The sequence below is a fragment of the Arvicanthis niloticus genome, chromosome 1 (assembly GCF_011762505.2).
Source record: "Arvicanthis niloticus isolate mArvNil1 chromosome 1, mArvNil1.pat.X, whole genome shotgun sequence".
Classification (NCBI taxonomy): Eukaryota; Metazoa; Chordata; class Mammalia; order Rodentia; family Muridae; genus Arvicanthis; species Arvicanthis niloticus.
In genome coordinates this window covers 59,806,545-59,827,680 of record NC_047658.1, presented here as the reverse complement: position 1 = coordinate 59,827,680, position 21,136 = coordinate 59,806,545, and the positions used below count along the sequence as shown (strand labels likewise).

The following is a 21,136-nucleotide window of genomic DNA, read 5'->3' as shown; positions in this document are numbered from 1 at the left end:
AATGGTGAAAATTAGGAAGTGGGTCCTGGTTGGAGACAATGGTTGCCAGGGGCACGCATTTCAAGGATGTATCTGGTCCCGAGACCCTTTTGCTCCTTTCTCATTACTTCCTGTTGCCATTGGGCCGATAGCTCTGCCCCACCTCCTGCCATGATGCTCAGACTTACCAGAGGCCTAGAAACAATCGTGGACTGAAACCTCTCAAACAGCACACACAAGAAATCTTGTCTTCCTTAAGCCTTGTTCTCGGTTATTTGTTAGAGTTATGTAGAACCAATTGCTGTGAAGTGAACGTAATGACCACCACACCATGGGAATTGGCTTAGAACGGACCGATGTAAGACCAGGTGGAGGAGAGCGCCTGCATAGGTAGCCAAATCAGACCATTCCTGGACAGGCCATCCATTGAGCTGAGCCTTGACTGATAAAGGAATTTCTCAAGTCAAGGTGATGGGAAATGATGGCACTCATCTGTATCTCCAGCACTTGAGAAGTAGAGGCAAGAGGAATAGGAGTTTGAGAGCAGGCTTGGCTACAAGATACTGTTTAAAAAAAAAAAAAAAAAAGCAAACAACCAAACTGAAGGGATGAGCAGAAGACGGGAAAAAGGTTCCTGCTCTCCAGCCCATGTGTTTCAGCATGTGCAGAGTTTCTCACAAAGGGGTAGCTTGCACAGTGAGTCATTTTCCCACCTTGGAGGAACACTGTGGCATCAGTCTGTGGGAGATAGAGGTAGAAGGGCAGCAGGGCCTGCTGTGTTCCTCTGTGTGTTTATGAGGATGCACACATGAGTCTGTCTGTCTGTACATCTGGAGTCTGTGCACCTGGTATCTGCTTGCATAGGCCTATTTTCCACTTGGCAGCCCAAGGGACTCAGAAGATGGCTGTCCTGTTGCTGATTCATGTGTGAGTAGCATGATGACTAGTCAGCAGGTGCTTCCTCCAAGGCCACAGGCACAGGTTGCCTGTGAGTTGACTGGCAGCCAGTGAGAGAATGCTCTTCCGCCTCCAGCCCGTATTCTTGGACTGTACTCCTCCTGCAGCTGCAGAAGACCTGGCCTGTTGGAATGAGATTGGCATTGCCCACCAATGCCTATTGCAGGTGCAGGCTTCAGAGGGGCTGGAGAGACAGTATGAGAAGTTGAGCTTTCTCTTCAGGGTCTCCATTTCTCTGGGCATCCACTTTCTAGGCCCTGAAATCCTACATTTGAACTCAATTCTCTAATAGTTTTCTGTAACTGTGTTATACCACCCCTTGAAAACTCACAATTCCCCCACAAAATCATTTATCATATTTCTGCTACCCTATAACGTGGACCACAAAGAAAAGAGGCACTTGGCTTTGTGATTTTAGACCTGGAGCAATATGGTAAGCAGTTATGAATGTGGAATTTAGAGTCTAGATACCTGAGATAAACTTTCAATTGAACACTTACTGGTTCAATAAGTTACTTATTCTCTTTGTGCCTCAGTTTCTTCATTTATAAGACACTGATACTAATATCTCACAGGATGAAATTGTGACAGTTCTCGGGACAGTGCCTAGTATGTCACAAACATTCGGGGATAAACTTTAAAGTGAGTTTATATTCTCTCTAGTCTAGCTCTAACTGACTCCATGAAGGTGAGTATTTTGGGTGTGAGCAGTCGTCTGTAGAATGTAGTCAACTTCTCCTCAAGAACAAGACCATTCCACATCAGCTCATCCTTTTCATCTGACATGGACCTCTGCTTTGATGGACTTGGCTCACCAAACTTCATTTGCTAAGCAGCAAGATATGTGGACCCATCAAGGTTTCTCTTGGGCCTAACAGAACCCTAGGAACAACTTCCACTGGGAGCTCTGGGGTCAGATAAGAGGACTGCTGAGAAGCCTCTGTTCTACTCCAGCTTCAGATATGGGTACCTTCAAACCAGCATGCAACTTCTTTTGGTGTTTTAAAGCTTTAGGACAGGTGACCAGGGGACATGGAGTAAAATAATGCTCTACATTCACTTTTGAAATGCTCTGTGACTCTGGTTACCAGTGTTTCTCAGCAGCACATGTTAGCCAAGCTTAGGGAAGGACTCATAATGGCTGACAAGGGATGTTTTAATCTGATAAGTCATAATTAATATTTTCTATGTATAAGCTCTCTCTCTCTCTCTCTCTCTTTGTGTATACACATAGGTGTGTGTGTGTTGTATATGTACATGGTGCCAAGGTGCCTACAAACAGAGGAAGACATTGGACCTCTGTACCTTATTTCATTGAGATGTGGCCTTTCATTGAAACTAGAGCTAGTCTGGAGGCCAGAAAAGCTCAGTGATCCTCCCGTACCAGCCACACAGGGGTTACAGATATGTGCAGTTACAAAAGTTCATGTGGAATTCAATGCAAATCTTCATGGTTAGGAAGTAAGTGCTTTTTATTTACTGAGGCTTCAAGCCTCCCAGCCCTGTGCCTTGAAGTCTTTACAATGCTTTTCTGATATAGTTATTTCCATCTTAGAACAGATAATAAAATTAGAGTCAGAGAAGTGATTTTCCAAATTCAGGTAGCTAATAACTGACAATAGTATACAGAACTTCTTACAGATATTGAATCATACAGTTCTTACCTCCCTCTGAAGTAGTAATGATTTCCATTTGGTGCTTAATCACACCAAAGCTTAGCAAACATTGAGATATGTTCAAGGTCACAGAGCTAAGAATCAGCCAAGGAGAAGTTGACTCCAAGTCTAATATTGTTTCTTTAACAGCGTCTGGCAGCACACCAGCTATGAGATGACATTTCCCTCCTGCTTTTGGCATCTGGGTGAGCCTTGTGAAAAAGCATTATTACCCAGTGACTTTGTTAGGTGACAAACGTACCTTGGATGTCATCGTTGAACATGCAGTACTTGTTGCGGTATTTGTTGAGTAGACGGAAGGCATTGGCATTGGCAAAGTCTTCAAACTGGATGAGGCAATTTATTCCGAACCTGTAGAGCAGGGAAAGAATGTATGATTATTACCTCCCGGAGAGGATCCTGCCTGAACTGGATACAGGGCAAGCTCAAGACGAGAGGTAAGGACAGCCTGTGTACTTCCTCTTATTTTTGCCACCAGGCTCGATCAGCAATTAGAAGTAGACCTTTATCTACTTCATTTGGTACGTAAATGGGAGAGTGTAGAGACCAAGGGCTTCATAGTCAATCAAGTCAACCTCAGTGTATCTAATATGGGATATGGGCTCCCCATGAGCCACCACTCAGATGGTAGGAGTAACAGCAGGGCTGAGATAGGACCTGCCTTCTCTGTAACCTGTAATCATCCAAAAAGCTCACTCCCAACGCAAGAGTGAGCAGAATCACTCTGAGTCTGGGAGCTTCTGAAGCCTACTGTTACCATCTCCAAACATTGAGGCTTGGAGTCATTCTACTCCATACATTCATGTGTTATTTTCTCACAAGACATAAACAAGGCTGAAAAAGGCTACCCCATGAAGCCATTGTTATCTTGGTAAAGATGTTCCCCAGACACCATGAACAAAAGAACAGTTAGTAAACTCATTGAAAATATGGATCTCCACATCCATCTTATAGAAGACTGTAGGATGAGGCCCAGGAATCTATCTATCTATCTATCTATCTATCTATCTATCTATCTATCTATCTATCTATCTATCTATAAAATATATCCTATATAGAATATATATTCCATATATATTCTATATATATATTCTATATAGGCCCAGGAATCTATATTTTCTGCAAGTACCCCATATGGTTGTGATTCTAAAAGATACACAACTAAGAAACACAGTCTTGGTAGATGAAGGCCAAGTTCAGTAAGCTGCTTGGCATGACTTATTGGAAATCTATGCCTATTAGATTTCCTGGTCTTAAAAAATAATATTGGGTTTACTAGTGTTTCATCTTTTAAAAAAATGTTTATTTATTTATTTATTTTATGTATATGAGTACACTGTAGCTGTACACACACCAGGAGAGGGCATCGGATCCCATTACAGATGGGTGTGAGCCACCATGTGGTTGCTGGGAATTAAACTCAGGACCTCTGGAAGAGCAGTCAGTGCTCTTAACCACTGAGCCATCTCTCCACCCTAGTGTTTTATCTTTTGGTTTAACATTTGTTTCTTCTGGTGGTGGAGAGAGAAGTTGCTAGCTCATTTGTAGGAAGACTCACACTTGGGATTCTATTACAACATGGGATTAATATCTCATGAATTAATTTGTGATTCCAGGAACAGGTCATGTTCATTTAGGAAAAGTAGTCCTGATTGATACACACTAGACCAGGAGTACTGGGTGCATGATAGGGAGAAAGGGCCTGCTCTTGCCACAGTGCTGTGGACCACAAACGTGAGGCCTACTTGCAACATGCTGTTGGAGAGATTTATTCCTTTCTTTCTAGAAGGGGTGTATAGGACCTATTTGGTGGTGACTTTCTGATGAGGTTACTGGCTCTTAGGGAGTGAACAGCATGCATATGACCCAGAAAACATTGTTTTGACCTTCTTTTTGAGCATGGCTTCTTCCTCTGTTGGATCTAAATGCCACTAAATGGGTAAACGTGTGCACCTGCCTCATGTACCTGCTGCTGATTGGGGCACTGGACGGGTTCAGGTTTCAGAGTCTGAGCAGAGTGCAGTCACTGTGGCATCCTAGGGCAACACAGTGGCAGGCTTGAGTCAGGTGTCTTGAGGGCCTGACCTACATCTTCACACACAACGGAGTGATCTACACATATTACTTCACCTTCTGTCCTGCTGGAGCTTTCTATTTTTTTTTTTTTAAACAGCACAGTGCTATCTTCCTTGTCAACTTCTGTTGAGTCTTGTAAGGACTAAATGAGGAAGGTGATTTTCTTTTTCAGTGTTACAGAGGTATAACTGATAAATAAAAAAAATTTCTGTGTTAAAACATACAACATTTATGATTTGAAGTTCGTGTATATTGTGAAATAATTGGCACGACTAGGCTAGCTGATGTATCTGTTACCATACGTGGTCATTGTATGTGTGTGGTCTGAAAATGTGAGTTCTAGTCTCTTAGCAAATTCCCATTATATAATAATATATCTCTATTAGCTGTAGCCAGCAGGTGACTTTTAGATTGCAAGGTGCTAAGCACAAGTGTCATTCTGGCTGCAATTCTTACGTACACTCATAGAGTGAGTACTGCCGAGGAGGTTAGGGGACTCTCCGAGCCTCTTAATCTAGCATCCAAGCTTCTTTTCCTTGTTTATGAGTTTTTGCAAGAGGACTAGTCACAGATGGGTTTAAATGGAGTTATGTAAAATCCCAAGTGTGCAAGAGAACACAGCTTTATAAGGCTGTAGGGAAAGTAGTGGCCCCAGGGGCAGCTAAATTTTAACCAGGACAGGACAGGGAGCAAAGTAATGGGATGGAGAAGACTTTTAAAATTACAGATCTAGCTCTAGAGGACTCCAGCAAAGGGGAGAAAAGTGAGGTGTAAGGAATTGGGTTAGATGATGAGAAGCACATCACACTGGCCTTGGGCTTTAGTGTGACGCTCAGATGACTTAATAATTTCCCCACTGTAGCTCAACGGGATGGCAGAAGGGAGGGCTATGACTTGTTTCTCTTTAGGTTCCCTTGTATCATTAGGTATGATTATCAGCATTCCATGTTGCTACCTCTGTGTATAATTACAGATTGCTATTTTTTTTTTTAGTTTTTAGAAAACAGTTCCATAATTTCTTTTTATAGTATATACTCTATTTATTTTATTGGATATTTTATTTATTTACAATACAGATGTCACCCCCTTTCCCCATTTCCTCTCCCTAGAACCCACTATCCTATACCCCCTCTTCCTTTATGCTTTTATACCATTTTGATTAAATGCATGTATTAAGGTCAGTTCTAGGTTGAGGGTCTAGTAATACAATAGATGTAAATAGTCAAGGAACAAGCAATACAATAAAAACAAATAGTCAAAGAAAAAGAAAGGCATAAAACCCAGTTATCTGAACACTCCTGTGATCACTGTTTCTAAAGGCTTATCAGGATGACCAAAGTATCTGAGCCTACTTCACTGTCCTAGCCCAAGGTCATTTTCATGTCTGAAGCCTACTTACTTGTTCTAGCCTAAAATTTAGATTCCTGTCTGAAATTACTTCTTTGTTCTGGCCTATTATTTAGATTCCTGCCTGAGATTACTTCTTTGTTATAGCCTACGATTTAGATTACTACCTGAAATTACTTCTTTGTTCTAGACTAATGTCAAATTCCTGCTTGAAGCCTACTTCCTTGTCCTTGGCCAATTTTATATTCTTGCCAGGCAGCCCCTCTCCTTGTCCTTGGCCCATGTCAGATTCTTGTCAAGCAGCCCCAAAGGTTCTCCACCTCTCCCTCTTTTTCATTTTGTTAACAAGACTGAGTCTGTCTTAGGTTGCTCTGACAAGAATGCCTTCCTTACCCATCATAGAATATGCATTATCAAAGGCAGTGCACTTCTGTCTTAGGTTGGTAAGGCTCTGAGCAGACTCTTACCCATCCTTGACTTCCCAGCCTATTAATTTAATAACTCTGTCTGGGGGGGGGGGTCAATTTTCAGGTTTAAGCCATGTACTTTGGTTTCCAACCTGTTGATGTTGTTAAAGATAAGCTTTAACACAATGGGCAGGAATAAAAGTATTCCCACGACAGGAAGGGCTAGCGTGATCAAGCTAAATAGGCCATTCTTGAGGTTTGACCAAAATGGAAATACTGACCTCAGGCCATGAATAATTTTATCGGCATTATCTGCAGCATCAAAGGTCAACAGAGTAGCATTCTTGAAATTCATAATCTCACTATGCAAATTTAACACACCCAGAGAGGTGTTAGGATTATGCCAAATATCCTATAGGTGTCTTTAAACTTTTTTCTAATTATAATGACAATCATTGTGATTTTCAAAAGTAACACTACTCCCATAGTATTTGTCATGACACTTGGGATGGCTCCTAACTCTTGAGCCCTGAACCTCCTTCAGATACCTATATTTAATCCTTTTGTATACTCAATACTTTAGTAACATTTTTCTGTTAGATGGTTAACAAAACTCCTTGTGTCAGAAGCAGAAGCAGTGGTGGTAGCAATTAATGCAATTAAAGCTTTTATACCAGCAATAATCAAGCCTGCTACCCTCTTGCTTCTTCTTAACGCCTAACTCACTTCTTCCAGTACTTTCAAGCTTTTTTCAGAGAATCAAGGCTTTCAAATACTCAGGGCAGTGAGAAGAAACCTGGTTGATAGACCCCCATAACAGACATTTCAGGTTTCAACATGCTAACACATTTGGAAATTATATAGTCAATGCAACTTATAACAAATGCTGTAGAAGAGACAAAACCAATTTTAGCTTGACAATTAAAAGAGCCTTAAAACTTGCACCAACCCTTGTTTGAAATCCAAATCCTGTCCCACCATTATCTCTTGCTATCCTAACATCATAGCGAGTTACAGCTAGTTTCCAAATATGTCTCTGACAAAGTTTAGATCCAGTCTTCCAAAAGTAGACTGTTATTTCCAATGTTGGATTGATTTCTAGACCAGTACATGATTGCATCCTAATAGCTGGGCATCTTTAAAAAGAATACAAGCGACATAATTTCTCTTTTTGATTCTCTATCCCACAAGGTCTAAAAACTTGAGGCAAGGCAGCTTGTCCCATCTGGGTTATAGTCAAGCAAAGGTGGGTCAGGAACATATATTCAATACAGCTCCCCAGTCACCCTGGTCAGGGCACTCAGCAAGCTCACAGGTTGGCATCATTCTTTGTCTCAGCAACAGTATGTTTCACCAGTCTTTTTAAAGTTCCATGGGCCTCTTCCACACTACCTTGTCCTTGAGGATTATACAAAATCCCCATAATAAATTGTTGACAAAAAGTCTCAACTGCTCAACTACAATAACCAGACCCAATATCTGTTTTTAAAAATTGGATATTTTATTTATTTATCTTTCAATGTTATGTCCTCTCCCATTCCCCCCAAAAACCCCTTATCCCATCCACCTTTCTCCTATTTCTATGAGGGTGTGCTCCCATTATCCTCTCAATCCTACCTCCCTGTTCTCGAATTCCCCAACACTAGGGAATCCAAACTTTCAGGCACCAAGGCCTTCCACTTCCACTGATGCCTGACAAGGCCACACTCAACTACCTATACCTATACTACCTATACCTACCCGCTATACCTATACAGGTAGAGCCATGAGTCCCCCTACTTTATGTTCTCAGGCTGGAGGTTTTAGAATGGCTATTCCAGCTTGTTTCTTAGGACCATTTGCTTGAAAAATTGTTTTCTAGCCTTGTACTTTAAGGTACTGTCTGTCTTTGTCACTGAGGTGGGTTTCCTGTATGCAACAAAATGCTGGGTCCTGTTTACATATCTAGTGTGCTAGCCTATGTCTTTTTATTGGGGAACTGAGTCCATTGATGTTAAGAGATATTAAGGAGAGGAGATTGTTGCTTCCTGTTATTTTTGTTATTAGCAGTGGCATTGCTTGTGTGGCTATCTTTTTTGGATTTGTTGCAAGAGGATTACTTTCTTGCTCTTTCTAGGGTATAATTTCCCTCCTTGTATTGGAGCTTTCCTGCTATTATTCTTTGTAGTTCTGTGTTTGTGGAAAAATATTGTATAAATTTGGTTTTGTCATAGAATATCTTGCTTTCTCCATCTATGGTAATTGAGAGTTTTACTGGATATAGTAGCCTGGGCTGGCCTTTGTGTTCTCCTAGGGTCTGTATGACATCTGTCCAGGATCTTCTCAGTTTTGCAGCATCTGGTGAGAAGTCTGGTGTAATTCTGATAGGTCTGCCTTTATATGTTACTTGGCCTTTTTCCCTTACTGCATTTAATATTCTTTTTTAGTTTTGTGCATTTGGTGTTTTGATTTTTATGTGATGGGAGGTACTTCTTTTTTGGTCTAGTCTATTTGGTGTTCTGTAGGCTTCTTGTATGTTTATGAGCATCTCGTTTTTTATGTTAGGGAAGTTTCTTCTATAATTTTGTTGAAGATATTTATTGGCCCTTTAAGTTGGGAATCTTCACTCTCTTCTATACCTATTATCCTTAGGTTTGGTCTTTTTATTGTGACCTGGATTTCCTGGATGTTTTGGGTTAAGAACTTTTTGCACTTTGTGTTTTCTTTGACAGTTGTGTCAATATTTTCTATGGTATCTTCTGCACCTGAGATTCTCTCTTCTATCTCTTGTATTCTGTTGGTAATGCTTGCATCTATGACTCCTGATTTCTTTCCTAGGTTTTCTATCTCCAGGGTAGTCTTCCTTTGTGATTTCTTTATTGTTTCTACTTCCATTTTTATGTCCTGGATGGTTTTGTTAAATTTCTTCACCTGTTTGGTTGTGTTCTCTTATAATTCTTTAAGGGATTTTTGTGTTTCCTCTTTAAGGGCTTCTACCTGTTTACCTGTGTTCTCCTCAATTTCTTTGAGAGTGTTATTTATGTCCTCCTTAAAGTCCTCTATCATCATCATTAGAAGTGATTTTAAATCTGAATCTTGCTTTCCTGGTGATATGGAGAATTCAGGACTTTTTATTGTGGGAGAACTAGGTTCTGATGATGCCAAGTACCCTGGGTTGCTGATGCTTATGTTTTTGTGCTTGCCGTTTGCCATCTGGATCTTCTTAGTGTTACCTACCCTGTCTCTGACTGGAGCCTGTCTTACCTATTATCTGGGTTGTGTCAGAACTGTTTGGGGTGGGTATTGCTACTGGGGTTAGAGCTGAGGCCCAAGATGTGCTCAGTGCTTGGGCCCAGACCTGAAGGAACCAGTGCTCCAGGCCAGGTGTGAATTCCTTGGTCCCAGTGGGTCCCAGTGAGTCCCAATTACTCCTTGTGTGGGGCAGGTGTTGCTGTTTCCTTACCTAACATACTGCCTGGGTTAGAGCTCCTGCTTCCTCTGGGTTTTGTGAGATTTGGTGGAGAGCTGCCGCCTGGGATCTGCTCTGTGCTTGGGCCCAGACGGAAAGGAACCCCCACAATTTGTCTCAATAATGCAGTCCATGTAAGGTGGTTTGAATGAAAATGGCTCCCATAGGCCCATAGGGAATGCCAATATTAAACAATGTGGATGTGGTCTTATTGGAGTAGGTGTGGCCTTGTTGAAGGAAGTTTGTCATTGTGGAGGTAGGTTTTGAGGTCTTATATACACAAGCATTGTCCAGTGTGGAATGCACTCTCCTTCTGCTGCTTGTGGATCAAGATGTAGAACTCTCAACTCCATCCCCATCACCATATCTGTCTGTATGCTACTGTTTTGTGCTATGATAATGGGCTAAATCTCTGAAATTATAAGCCAGTCCCAATTAAATGGTTTCCTTTATAAGAGTTGCTATGGTCATGGTGTCTCTTCACAGCAATAGAAACCCTAACTAAGACACCATGGTTATCTTATTCTCTTGACAAGCAGTACTATGCAGTACATTGTACTCAACACATTGTAGGTGTTTGGTAATATGTTAGTCCTTCATATCTCTAGATTCTGTATTCATGGATTCAACAGTTCTACACTGAAAACGTTAAAAAAAATCCAGTGTATACAAATTGTATTCTTGTCATTAGTTATTAAATACTGTAAAGTAACAATTACTAGTGTAACATTTGCAACGTATAAGGTATCATTAGTAATATATAAATGATGATTATAGAGGACAGTGTATATATATGTAGATTATATTACACAGGGGATTTGACCATTCACAGTTTTGATATGAATAGGAGTTTCAGAATAAATCTCCCTTGGATACTCAAAAACAACTGCAGCATGAATAGAAATAATAAATAAAACCACCCACTCATAAATATAATGTCACGCCTGTCAAGCCAAAATGTACTGTGAATTTTTTTTTGTTTAGGTCATGAATTGAAAGTATGTGGACTGGGAGTAGGGAACAGAATGTCTTGACTATACATAAGACTTTCAGTGTTGTTTCACAACTAGCCTAGGGCTAGAAATCTGAAAACTTTAGACAAGTGATGTGTGTGGATCTTTCCATCACATACTAACATATACTCACACACACCCTGACTTTGAAGAAATGCTGCCACCCATTTGGTAAGGTAAAAAGAAGGCAAAGATTGTAACTATCTTTATTCAGTGTATTACTGTTCCATGTTTCACTATGTTTCATTTAATTTTACATAAGAAGTCCCCCATTGATCTCATGGATTATAGAACAGAACTCCAACAATTCAGGTCAATTTATTTCCGACTTGGAATTGAAAAAAAAAAACAAAAAAAACAAGGCCACATGGATCCAAGAGTCTCCCAGTGCCTAGCATGTCAGAACCTGCCCTTCTTGGGATGTGTATTTCCAGGAATGTTCTCTGGTCCAGGAACAGCCCCTGTTTGGGGGTTTATACACTGTCCCTTCCAGTCTTCGACTAAAGCTTCTCCTTCCACTCCTGTCTTCCCTCTTGTCCACTCTTGTTTATATCTTCTCTATCTTTTCACTGTGACCTGGGAGCCTGGAGCTGTGTTATCCCTAATCCCCCAGCCCCTCCTCTATGGCTTCTGTCAAACAAACCCAGAGCAAATCAGGAACCATCCATCAATCTACCCATTCAGTATTTTATCTATCTATCTATCTATCTATCTATCTATCTATCTGTCTATCTATCCAAATTTATGGAAAATCTGTGATGAGCCAATACTGTCATTCAATGTTTGATAGAAGAGAGGATACTCGAAAGAATTAGTGGGATATTGGTGTTGCGAACTCACCTCCTAACTCGTTAAACAAGTTACAACCTGATTAAGAACAAAACCAAAAATTCAAAATGAAAATTTTAAACGAGTCAGATGAAAAAAATATGGCTCTCAATTCATCCATGTATGGCGAAAAACAGGCTTTTACAAAAACATGAATTCAAATGTTAACTATCTATTAAATACATATAAAATACCAAGAACAATTGAGAGAGTTGGCCTTTGTGGGTTACGGGCAACCCAGCAGCACACCAAGCTTTGAATCACTCTCTCTCAGTCTTCACACTACCTTTCCACACACACACTGCTTCCAGAGAGGGAATCCTAACCTGGCTGTACTTTAGTTTTATGTTAAAAGTGACCCAGATTTAGAAAAGAAGAAACACAATAGGGAGTGAGGCTTGACCTCTTTCTTAGCTGGGATGATACACGATACAGAAAACAGGAAACAGGGAGCCAGAAAAACTGTTCTCTTCCACTGTCTCTGTAAACCCTGGAGTCTGGCCAGAGTCTCCGTTCTCTTTCTCTGGCTCACAGTTCCCTATCTGAGGCCATCAGAAGTGGGGCATAGGTTACTTAATGCTTGAGGTTGGACTTGACATACGTATACTTCCTTTCCTCAGAGATTCTGTAAAGACTAAGAGGTTGTGGGGCGAGGCAGGGAACAGCATCCTTCATCCTAGGTCCTAGTAAGCAATGCACATGGCAAGGCAATCTGGAAAAATCCTAGGAAAGTCCTAGGGTCCTTTCTGTACTTACATAGGCAGACCAGTAGGTGGCCACAATTCAGGAGCGGTCCCAGAAGGATGCCCCAATCTTCTCCCCTCTGGGCCCTTATCTTTAAGTCAGTTTTAGCTCAGTCTGTGTCTTGTCACCCTTTAGTCTTGCCTTGCCAGAAGATTCCCTGACCCTGAGCTGCCTTATCTACCCCCATTACCCTTCACCTTTCACCATGTGGCCCTGGCAGCAGCAGAGGAACATCTGATGCTCCTCTCACACAGAAGTCCTGACATGGAGACAGAGGCCCTTGAAGCCTCCTGTACTTTTCTACTCTGTGGTGCAGCTGGGAAGTAGCCTTTGAACTGTCATGGAAGTCACTCCATTCCAAGGCTAGGACTCACTTATAGGCACAAGATGATCTGTAGATGTCTGATTTTTCTAACAGGCTGTAAATGGTCACCATGTTTGTGTGACAGGTTAAGGAAACATAGGCCAAGGCCAACAGAGCTGGGCAACTACCATTTGGGGCCAAGCCTCTTTGGGATGAGGGGATCTGAGGTGCTTTCCTGAACAGAGGTGCAGAGAGGAGTGCTGGTGAGAGCAGAACATTCCAGAGGCTGCAGACTATTTCTGTTCCAGAGACCGGGTCTGCCATTCTCTCAAATATCTGGCCTGACCCTTTCTGGCCTGAATAAATATGAGGGAGCCTGAAGGAACAGGTGAGCCTGCTAGGCCTGCATCTGAATCCAATGACTAAACCTAAGACTACTATTCCCAAAGGTATTTGCTTTTTTTTTTTTTTTTTTTTTTTTTTTATGAAAACCACATGCAGATTTCCCTTGGCCTAGCAAAATTATTATCAGTCATCACCCCATGGAAAATTATTTCTTTTCTTTTTTTCACCTGGAAATGAGAACTGGTGGAATTATGAAACTCCAGGCCTTCATTTTTTTTTTTTTTTTTTTACACATTCCATTAAACTCTATGCCCTTGAAATGCTCTCAGATAAATTTCCCCAGTAAAATAAGTTTGGATAACTCTTTATATTACACATACCAGACATAGCGTGTATTAAAAGTTTTGAAAAGTTATGCGTAAAGAAAAAGGCTTAATCCAGCAGTTTCTAAGCTTGACCATAGACTTCACCTTGTTGCGTCCCTCCCCTGCCCAGGTGAAGCAGAGTGCAAACATGCACAAAGGATTTTGTGCAGTTGGGGCTGGGGACTCAGGGCAAAGCCATCGCTCGGTGGAACTACGGCACTGCTGTTGCTGGCCAGGATGGTACAATGATTGTTCTCACCTTATGTTGGCTCTCCCTACCCCCATTCTCCACATCTTTTTGAACACAGCCCTGTGTAGGCCCCTTAGTTCCATGTAACAAAAATAACTAAAGTACAAGAGTTCATGAATTTTGAGGTATGGAAGGAACCAGTGGGAGAAGGGAGGAGAGGAGGTGATTTAGGTATGCTCATGAAGTTCTCAAAAATAAAATTAAAAAATTCCTCATGCTGGGCGGTGGTGGCGCACGCCTTTAATCTTAGCACTTAGGAGGCAGAGGCAGGTGGATCTCTGAATTTAAGACCAGCCTGGAGGAGCTGGGTGGGAAGCCGGAATGTGTTTCAGGAAGTTCATTCTGGCAGCAGAGTAGATGATGGTTGGCTAGCTGGGAGGGCACACCAGAGACAGTTCTTCTGCTCAGTGGGATATAGTAAAGGACCAGTGTATGACAATGAGGATATGGAATGGGAAAAGGAATTGAGGAAAAGATGTTCAGGAAGTAAAAAGAATAAATCAGAAAGGAAGGCAGATTATGGGGTACCAGAGAGAGCTTTGACATCAGGAGTCTGGTTCCTATGACCACAGATAGGCTATTTGACTCAGATTTCAGTCTTTACAGGTAAGGTAGAGAGATGATAACATCTCTTTACTGTCCTATCATGAACGTTAAATGAGACAATGCATATGATGCTTGGATACTGTCGGCACTAATGACAATGATCAAGATCTGAGAAAAGGGCAGATGAAAATGATGAAGAGAAGAAATTCTGTAAGGGGGAACTGTGGTGTCCTCTCTTCAAGATAAAGGAATGTGGAAAGAGCTAAATTTACTAGATTAAGCAATTAGACAGTTGAGCCTGGGGTTTGGTGTGACCTTTGAATGGAGTTATCAATGAAGCAGACAGCCATTCGTGAAGTCCTGGAGGGAGAAGCATTCAACTGGGGGCACTATAAGTAGTTGAAATCATGGGGCTGAATGTGGATCCTAGGGAAAGTATATGCATAGCAAGCAGGGAGTAAAGGTGAGGACAAAATCCCAGGATACCCACAAGGATCTGAAAGACAACTAGGAAGAGTTCAGCAAGGGCAGTGAGCAGAGGAACCACAGAGGTAGGAGCCTACAGAGCAGTTTCTACAGAACCCATGTGACAGGCTGTGGCTAGGAGTGCCACATGCTGCTGCCAAGTACAACAGGGATCTAGCAGTGTTCACTGAATCACTGAGGAACACAGGTGAGCTTTGCAGACTACTCAATTCGGTGGAGTAGTGAAAGGGAACCACGATGCATGGGGTTAATATAGAACTGGAAGAAGGGTGTCAGTGACTATGCATTAAGGAATTTAACCTTAAAGTGGGTGTGGATAGGGCAGCCACTGGAGGGTGCAAGACTGAAGGACAGATTTGCTTTGGAGATGGGAAGTATACACAGGAGATAAATGAAGTTGATTAAAGGATGGGGAAGACCATAAGAAACTGGGAGAAGGTAGGAGCTAGCCCAGCTGAAATGTGAAGATGTGGTCAGGTATCATGGGGCAGACACTACTGTCTCACTACAACTCATCCACAGGCATATATGAGGGTGACTGTTCTAGAGGTCATGGGGCAGGGGTTGAATAGGCATTCACAAGAATGCCAGGGAAACGAATCCATAGGTAAAAAAGCAGGAAGGCATAGATTAGATACAGTGGGCCCACTGAGCCTGAAAAATCTCCAAGGCAAAGTGGAATGAGGCCAAGTGAACATCTTTGACCATATGAAGGACTATTTTGTGGTCTGGGAGTTGAGCTGAATTTATTTTGTGCATAGCCAATGGACAGAAGAAAGAGAGACCCAGATTCTAGTGTTAGGTAAGAGAGAGATATCAAACAAGGGGCAGACTGAGATTGCTGGTAACTGGAAGTGATTTTATGGTCATGGTGGCTCCAGTTGGTGAGAACTTAGTGAACAGAATTCCAGTCTGGAGTGTGATGAAGAACCTCAGAGGCCTTCTATTTCCCAGATCCCAGACTGGGAAAGTCCCTTGTGTGCCTATCTAGAAGCCAGACTAGTGGGCTCCTTGCACTGACATTCTGACCTCATTGGGGGGGAAATCCCATTGACTAGCATGACAGTCTCAGGAAGCAGCAATTTCCAGCAAACGTCTCAGGATAATGTGGCCACTCCTTAGTCATAATGAGGGGAGAGTCCAGGCCAGACAGAAAACACTTCATGAGCAGTTGGGTTTCCTCCTGAATTTCCCTGTTTGACTCAGTTCTTAGGCAAGCAAACAAGACACTAACAATCTTGGAGCTAGCAAAAAGGCAGTGGCTGACCCTAAAATGTCAGTCAATCCTAAGCACCCCCCTCTCTCCTTCTCTCTGTAAGTTATAGCAACTCACATCACAAACTCCTGTTCATAAATCTCATATCCTTTTCTCTCAATCACCTGGAGCTTCACAGATAACAAATCTAATTTTTCCATAGATGATGTATTCCAATTGTCATGAGGCTACTTGTGTAGTCCACAAAATTTTTCTGATTATTTGTATATTTCTGTTTGGGGCTACTACATTCTATGACACAATCATATGTTGACCTTTCTCAGAGTCAGAACCCCTCACATAGAACTAGCTATGCTCCACTATGAGTTATGGAGCTGATCTTGGGACTGAAGATGATGCGGCAGGATACAAGACTGTATTTGGAAACTTTCAGCACACAGTATGTACTGATCATCTTGAAATGTTATGAGAGGAGCTTAGAGCTACATGGTGCTCTTTCACAATCTTTTAAAAGGAAAACACAATCCTTCAGCTTTTAATGTGTCCTGGATGCCCGAAGCCTGGGGGCTTTCCCTTGTTTGTGCTGCTTTAAAAACTACCATGGGAAGCTTGGAGCACACGTGCCTCATTTTTCCCTTGGGGTTTGGTTGAGCTGGCTGAGGTTTTAGGTTTGTTGAGAGCTGTGGAGGTTGCTCAGCTCTGTTGAGTAATGGGGTAACTAGATACTCGTGGTCAAGAAGGAACCAGGGAGAACCAGATGATGAACCTGGATGATAATAAAGAAAAGAGGATGCTTCATTCACCACTGGAAGCTAGAGGGTGTCTAGAGTGGTAACTGGTGTCTACTCCATCCACAGTGCCCTTCTGAAGAGGACAGGTAGGCACTAACCTTGCCCTTGAACAAGACAGAGAAATCATGGGTAAACTAAGTAGAATAGCTTTAATAAAATCTCCTCTTTACTTTTTTTTGTCTATTAAGAAGGTATCTGGAAAATGTTCAAGGTGGCATAGCAATAAATAAAACACTCTAATTTAAAAGTGAGTTCTGCAGTTAGACCATCTGTTTACGACTCAGCTCCACTGGTTAAGTGGAGGTATGGCCTTGAGCAGTTTCCTTAACTTCTTGGGTCTGTCACCTGATTACCCATGCTTTAGCCAGCATTGTTTTTGGATGCTTGAGCTAGAGCAGGAAATGGAAAAGATGAAGGTCTTTCACTGATACTTTTGTTTTGGGTAGTATGAGAGATTAATACACCTAATTACTAGAGTCTGGTATAGGTTGGATTAACATTGTCCATAGATTAAGGGCTTAGTCACTCTTAAGAATTTGGTTTATATGTACCCAGATAATTCTTTGCTTATGTACTGGCTAGTTTTAACTGTCAATTTACCACAACCTAGAATTACCTAAGAAGGTAACCTCAGTTGTGAGAGTATTTAGATCATATTGGCCTGTGGGAATGTCTGTGGAGAATTGTCTTGATTTGTGACCTAGCCTACTGTTTGTTGGACCATTCTCTAAGCAGGAAACTCTGGACTGTAGAGTGAAGAAGGCTCTCTGGGTAGTAACTGAGCAAGAATCCATAATTTAATTCTTCTCTGCTCTTGACTGTAGATGTGAAAAATCTAGTTGCTTTGCCAGGTCTAGCATGGCTGCAGAATGTATGGTGTGACATGGTTCCTGCCTTTGGAGGACAGACAGCAGGATATGGGTCTCCTTGAATGCTTTGGTTGCTGTAGGTGTAAAGCTTGTTTGTATAATAATGTATGTATTTTACATTATGTTCCTCCTTTGGGGAATGTTCTCCCTGCCAAGATTAATGACTTTATGATAATTAGAAGCAGTATGATTCTGGGAAGTAAGAATGTGTCTGGTGATCCTCAGCAAAATGGTGATACTGTGACTTTCAGACAACCCTTAAGGCTGTGGGAAAGAACTCTGAAAACATGAGTTCAAGAATATATAAATCAGTATAAGAACTGTCCTTTACAGGATTTCTTGTAAAATATGAGGATACAAAATATGCAAAATATAAGGATGCAATATCAATTGTATGAGGGGCTTGCAGGACCTGAAAAAACAGAGGCAGCTTTACTAGTAAGTCAGCTTAGTCAGAAAGATATTAAAGGAGACATGATTTAGTCAATAGAGGAAAAAACCTGGATCAAAAAAGAGAAAGGAATAATTAAAAAACAAGGCTCAGATAGACGGTTAAATAATATTAATGGCAAAATGGTGGTGTCCTCTACAGGAGCCAACAACTAAATTTGATTCAGATATTCTACTCCATACAGGAGGTAGTTACATGTGCTATCCAAATAGAGGCTAGAAATGGACAAAAAGTCTGGTAGCAAAAAAAAAAGATGATGGCTTAATGATGTTCCTACTTTCTGGGATCTTTCTGGGATTGCTTAATACTTTCCAATAATAAGCTTTGGAGCTGCTGAGATAAAAAAAAAAAAAAAATCCAAAGATTAAAAGACTATATTGGGCTGGAGAGATGGCTCAGCCGTTAAAGGCTAGGCTCACAACCAAAAACATAAGAGTTCAGATCCCAGCATCCATGGCTGTCTCTCCAGATAATATATATATATATATATATATATATATATATATATATATTCAGCATGTATATATATGTAGCTAAGAATTATAAAAGTGAGCTTCAATGATGTTTGCATTAACAAAAACAAGATCTCACTAAATTACAAAATAATTATAAAAAGTATTATACATAAAGCTAATTATCACATGTAAAAATAGCCTCTTTGTCTAGACTTGGCAACCACAAGTTCTGTGCCCAGCAAACCTCATAGGACTTGCTATGTTAAAAAAAATGTACTTACTGTCTGGTTCATTTTCCTCAAATGTGCTCTGTATTTCAGTTTCTAAGAGTCAAGGGCTAAAAGTCATAAAATGCTGATTTTTGGAATGATCAAAAGGAAACATGGGTTAATGATTAAACTGATATGTAATTTCTAAGGAAGTATCTTATGCAAATAAAAGACTGGGCTTTGGTCTGCAAGAGAGAGCTCTCTCAAGCAGATTACAGAGCTGTCAGCTTGCATCCATCACTGACTCTGAGTCATTCTTCCACTGCGCCCACTCACCTCAGGACCCTCTCTCAAGCTGAGGCTGGAACTCAGCTAGTTCCTGCCATAACTTACCCTCAATGATGGACTGGAACCTAAAATTTGTAAACCAAATAAATTCATTTTTTCCCTTCCCTATCTTGCTTTTGGTCAAGATATTTTATCATGTCAACAGAAATGAAACTGCCACCTTATACTAGAAATGACCACCTTATACTAGAGCTATTAGGGGAACTTCAAAAACACAGTTGTTCACATTTCAACCCAAAGACTCTGCATATTTTTTTTTTTTTTTAAAACAGCCTTGGTGATTCAGAAGCAAAGTTATATTGGGGTGGAGGGTGTACTTCAGCATTTACACACCTACTTTATTTGATCCTCTGCTCTATTCTTCAGTAGATGGGGAGTGTGGAAGAAGGGGGTTGGATGTACCCAAGGAAACATAATCCAACATATTTTTGTAAACTAGAAGAATCAGTTTCCATTTCATGGAAAGTGGAGGGGGATAATTTTGGTTTATTCCAGATAATAAGCTGAAAGTTACATTAGCCTCTGACTTGCTGTTGAGCTGTAGGAGTTGCAGGGCCAGCCAGAATAAAGCCTATGGAATCAGAAGCCTGAGCCACAGAGTACTCATAGATCTAAGATGGATAGCATTTCATATGTGCTACACACCTTATTGCCTGCTCAGGGCAGACAATGCCACCATGACACCCTTCCCTGTTAAACAGAGAATAGTTGAAGCTAGATCAAGCAATGAGACCATTTATTTACTTTCCTCACTCTTTCTACCAACAATATCCCAGTCTAATCCTAAGTTTCATAGAACACTAGTGCACAGTTCAAGTGGTAGAAGAAAGAAGTGGTAGAGTCATACTCTCTTTCTTTCTTCTACATAGGTAGCTGTAATCATTCCCTCGACTTTAACATTTGTGGGCTGGAAGATCACAACTTTTTATGTTTCCACTGTAGCACTCACTCTTCTTGAACTCTTGACTTACATAGACTCTGAGCCAAAGAAAACATGGAAGGTCAGATTATCTAAACACCAGCAGATACAGATGAAATACTTTTCAGTGCAATATTTCTTGAGAACAGGATCAGGATGTTTTGATACAGGGTCTTACTATGTAGTCCAGGCTGGTCTTAAATTCACAATCCCCTTGCCTCACTGTTGTAAGTGCTAGAATAACAGGCATGTGTATTCATGCCTGTCTGAGGACATGGATCTTCATATATTTCCAGATTATTTACCAATTTGGCTGGGTATCGAACATAGCAAATGCTAGGTGAAAATTTGTATCTCTCGCTTTCAGATTTTATTATTATTATTTGTTTAAGATTTATTTACTTATGTATAAAAGTTCTCTATTCACATGTATGCCTGAATGACAGAAGAAGGCATCAGATTCCATTATAGATGGTTGTGAACTACCATGTGATTGCTGGGAATTGAACATAGGACCAGTGCTTTTAGCTGTGGAGCCATCTTTCTAGGCCTAAATAGCTTGCTGTTTTCCTTTCACTTTTTTTTTTTTTTTTTTTTTTTTTTTTTTTTTTTTTTTTTTACACTATGTGTAGCCCTGGCTGTCTTGGAATTCTTTGTAGACCTTGCTGGCCTTGAACTCATAGATCCTTCTGCTTCTGCCTTCCAAGAGCTGGGATTGAAGGCATAGGCCAGCATTGTCCAACTAATTTCATATATTTCCTTGGTTTTATATGTAACTCTGCCATTACCTTGCATTACCTGAGCATCTTCTATACTCCTGTGTGCTTTATTCCTTGTCTCTCTCAGAATGATGGGGTGTAGTAGTCTATTACACTTGTGGACTCCAAGGCACTGTGCTTGGTATTTATACCTTTATGTTACCTCCTCTTTGGGAACTCAGTATGCACCTGTGATTTGGCTTAATTAGCATAACATGGTTGAAGTTCTACTGTGCCAATTTCAGATGTCATTATTTATATATTATTTATTCTTGAGAATTTTGTACATATATACAATGAAATATTATAATATCTACCCTTATTTTTCCCTCTAACTTTCTTCATGTGT

The 21,136-nt window shown here is 40.9% G+C and overlaps 1 protein-coding gene across 1 annotated transcript in view; it reads right to left on the bottom strand.

Moving 5' to 3' along the window:
* Me3 (malic enzyme 3) overlaps window positions 1-21,136 on the bottom strand; it is a 183,759-nt gene that overhangs the window by 16,397 nt on the left and 146,226 nt on the right. The window contains exon 7 of the mRNA XM_034485082.3: window positions 2,854-2,963. Within this exon, the coding sequence (XP_034340973.1) occupies window positions 2,854-2,963 (110 nt within the window). The remainder of the gene's footprint in view (window positions 1-2,853; window positions 2,964-21,136) is intronic.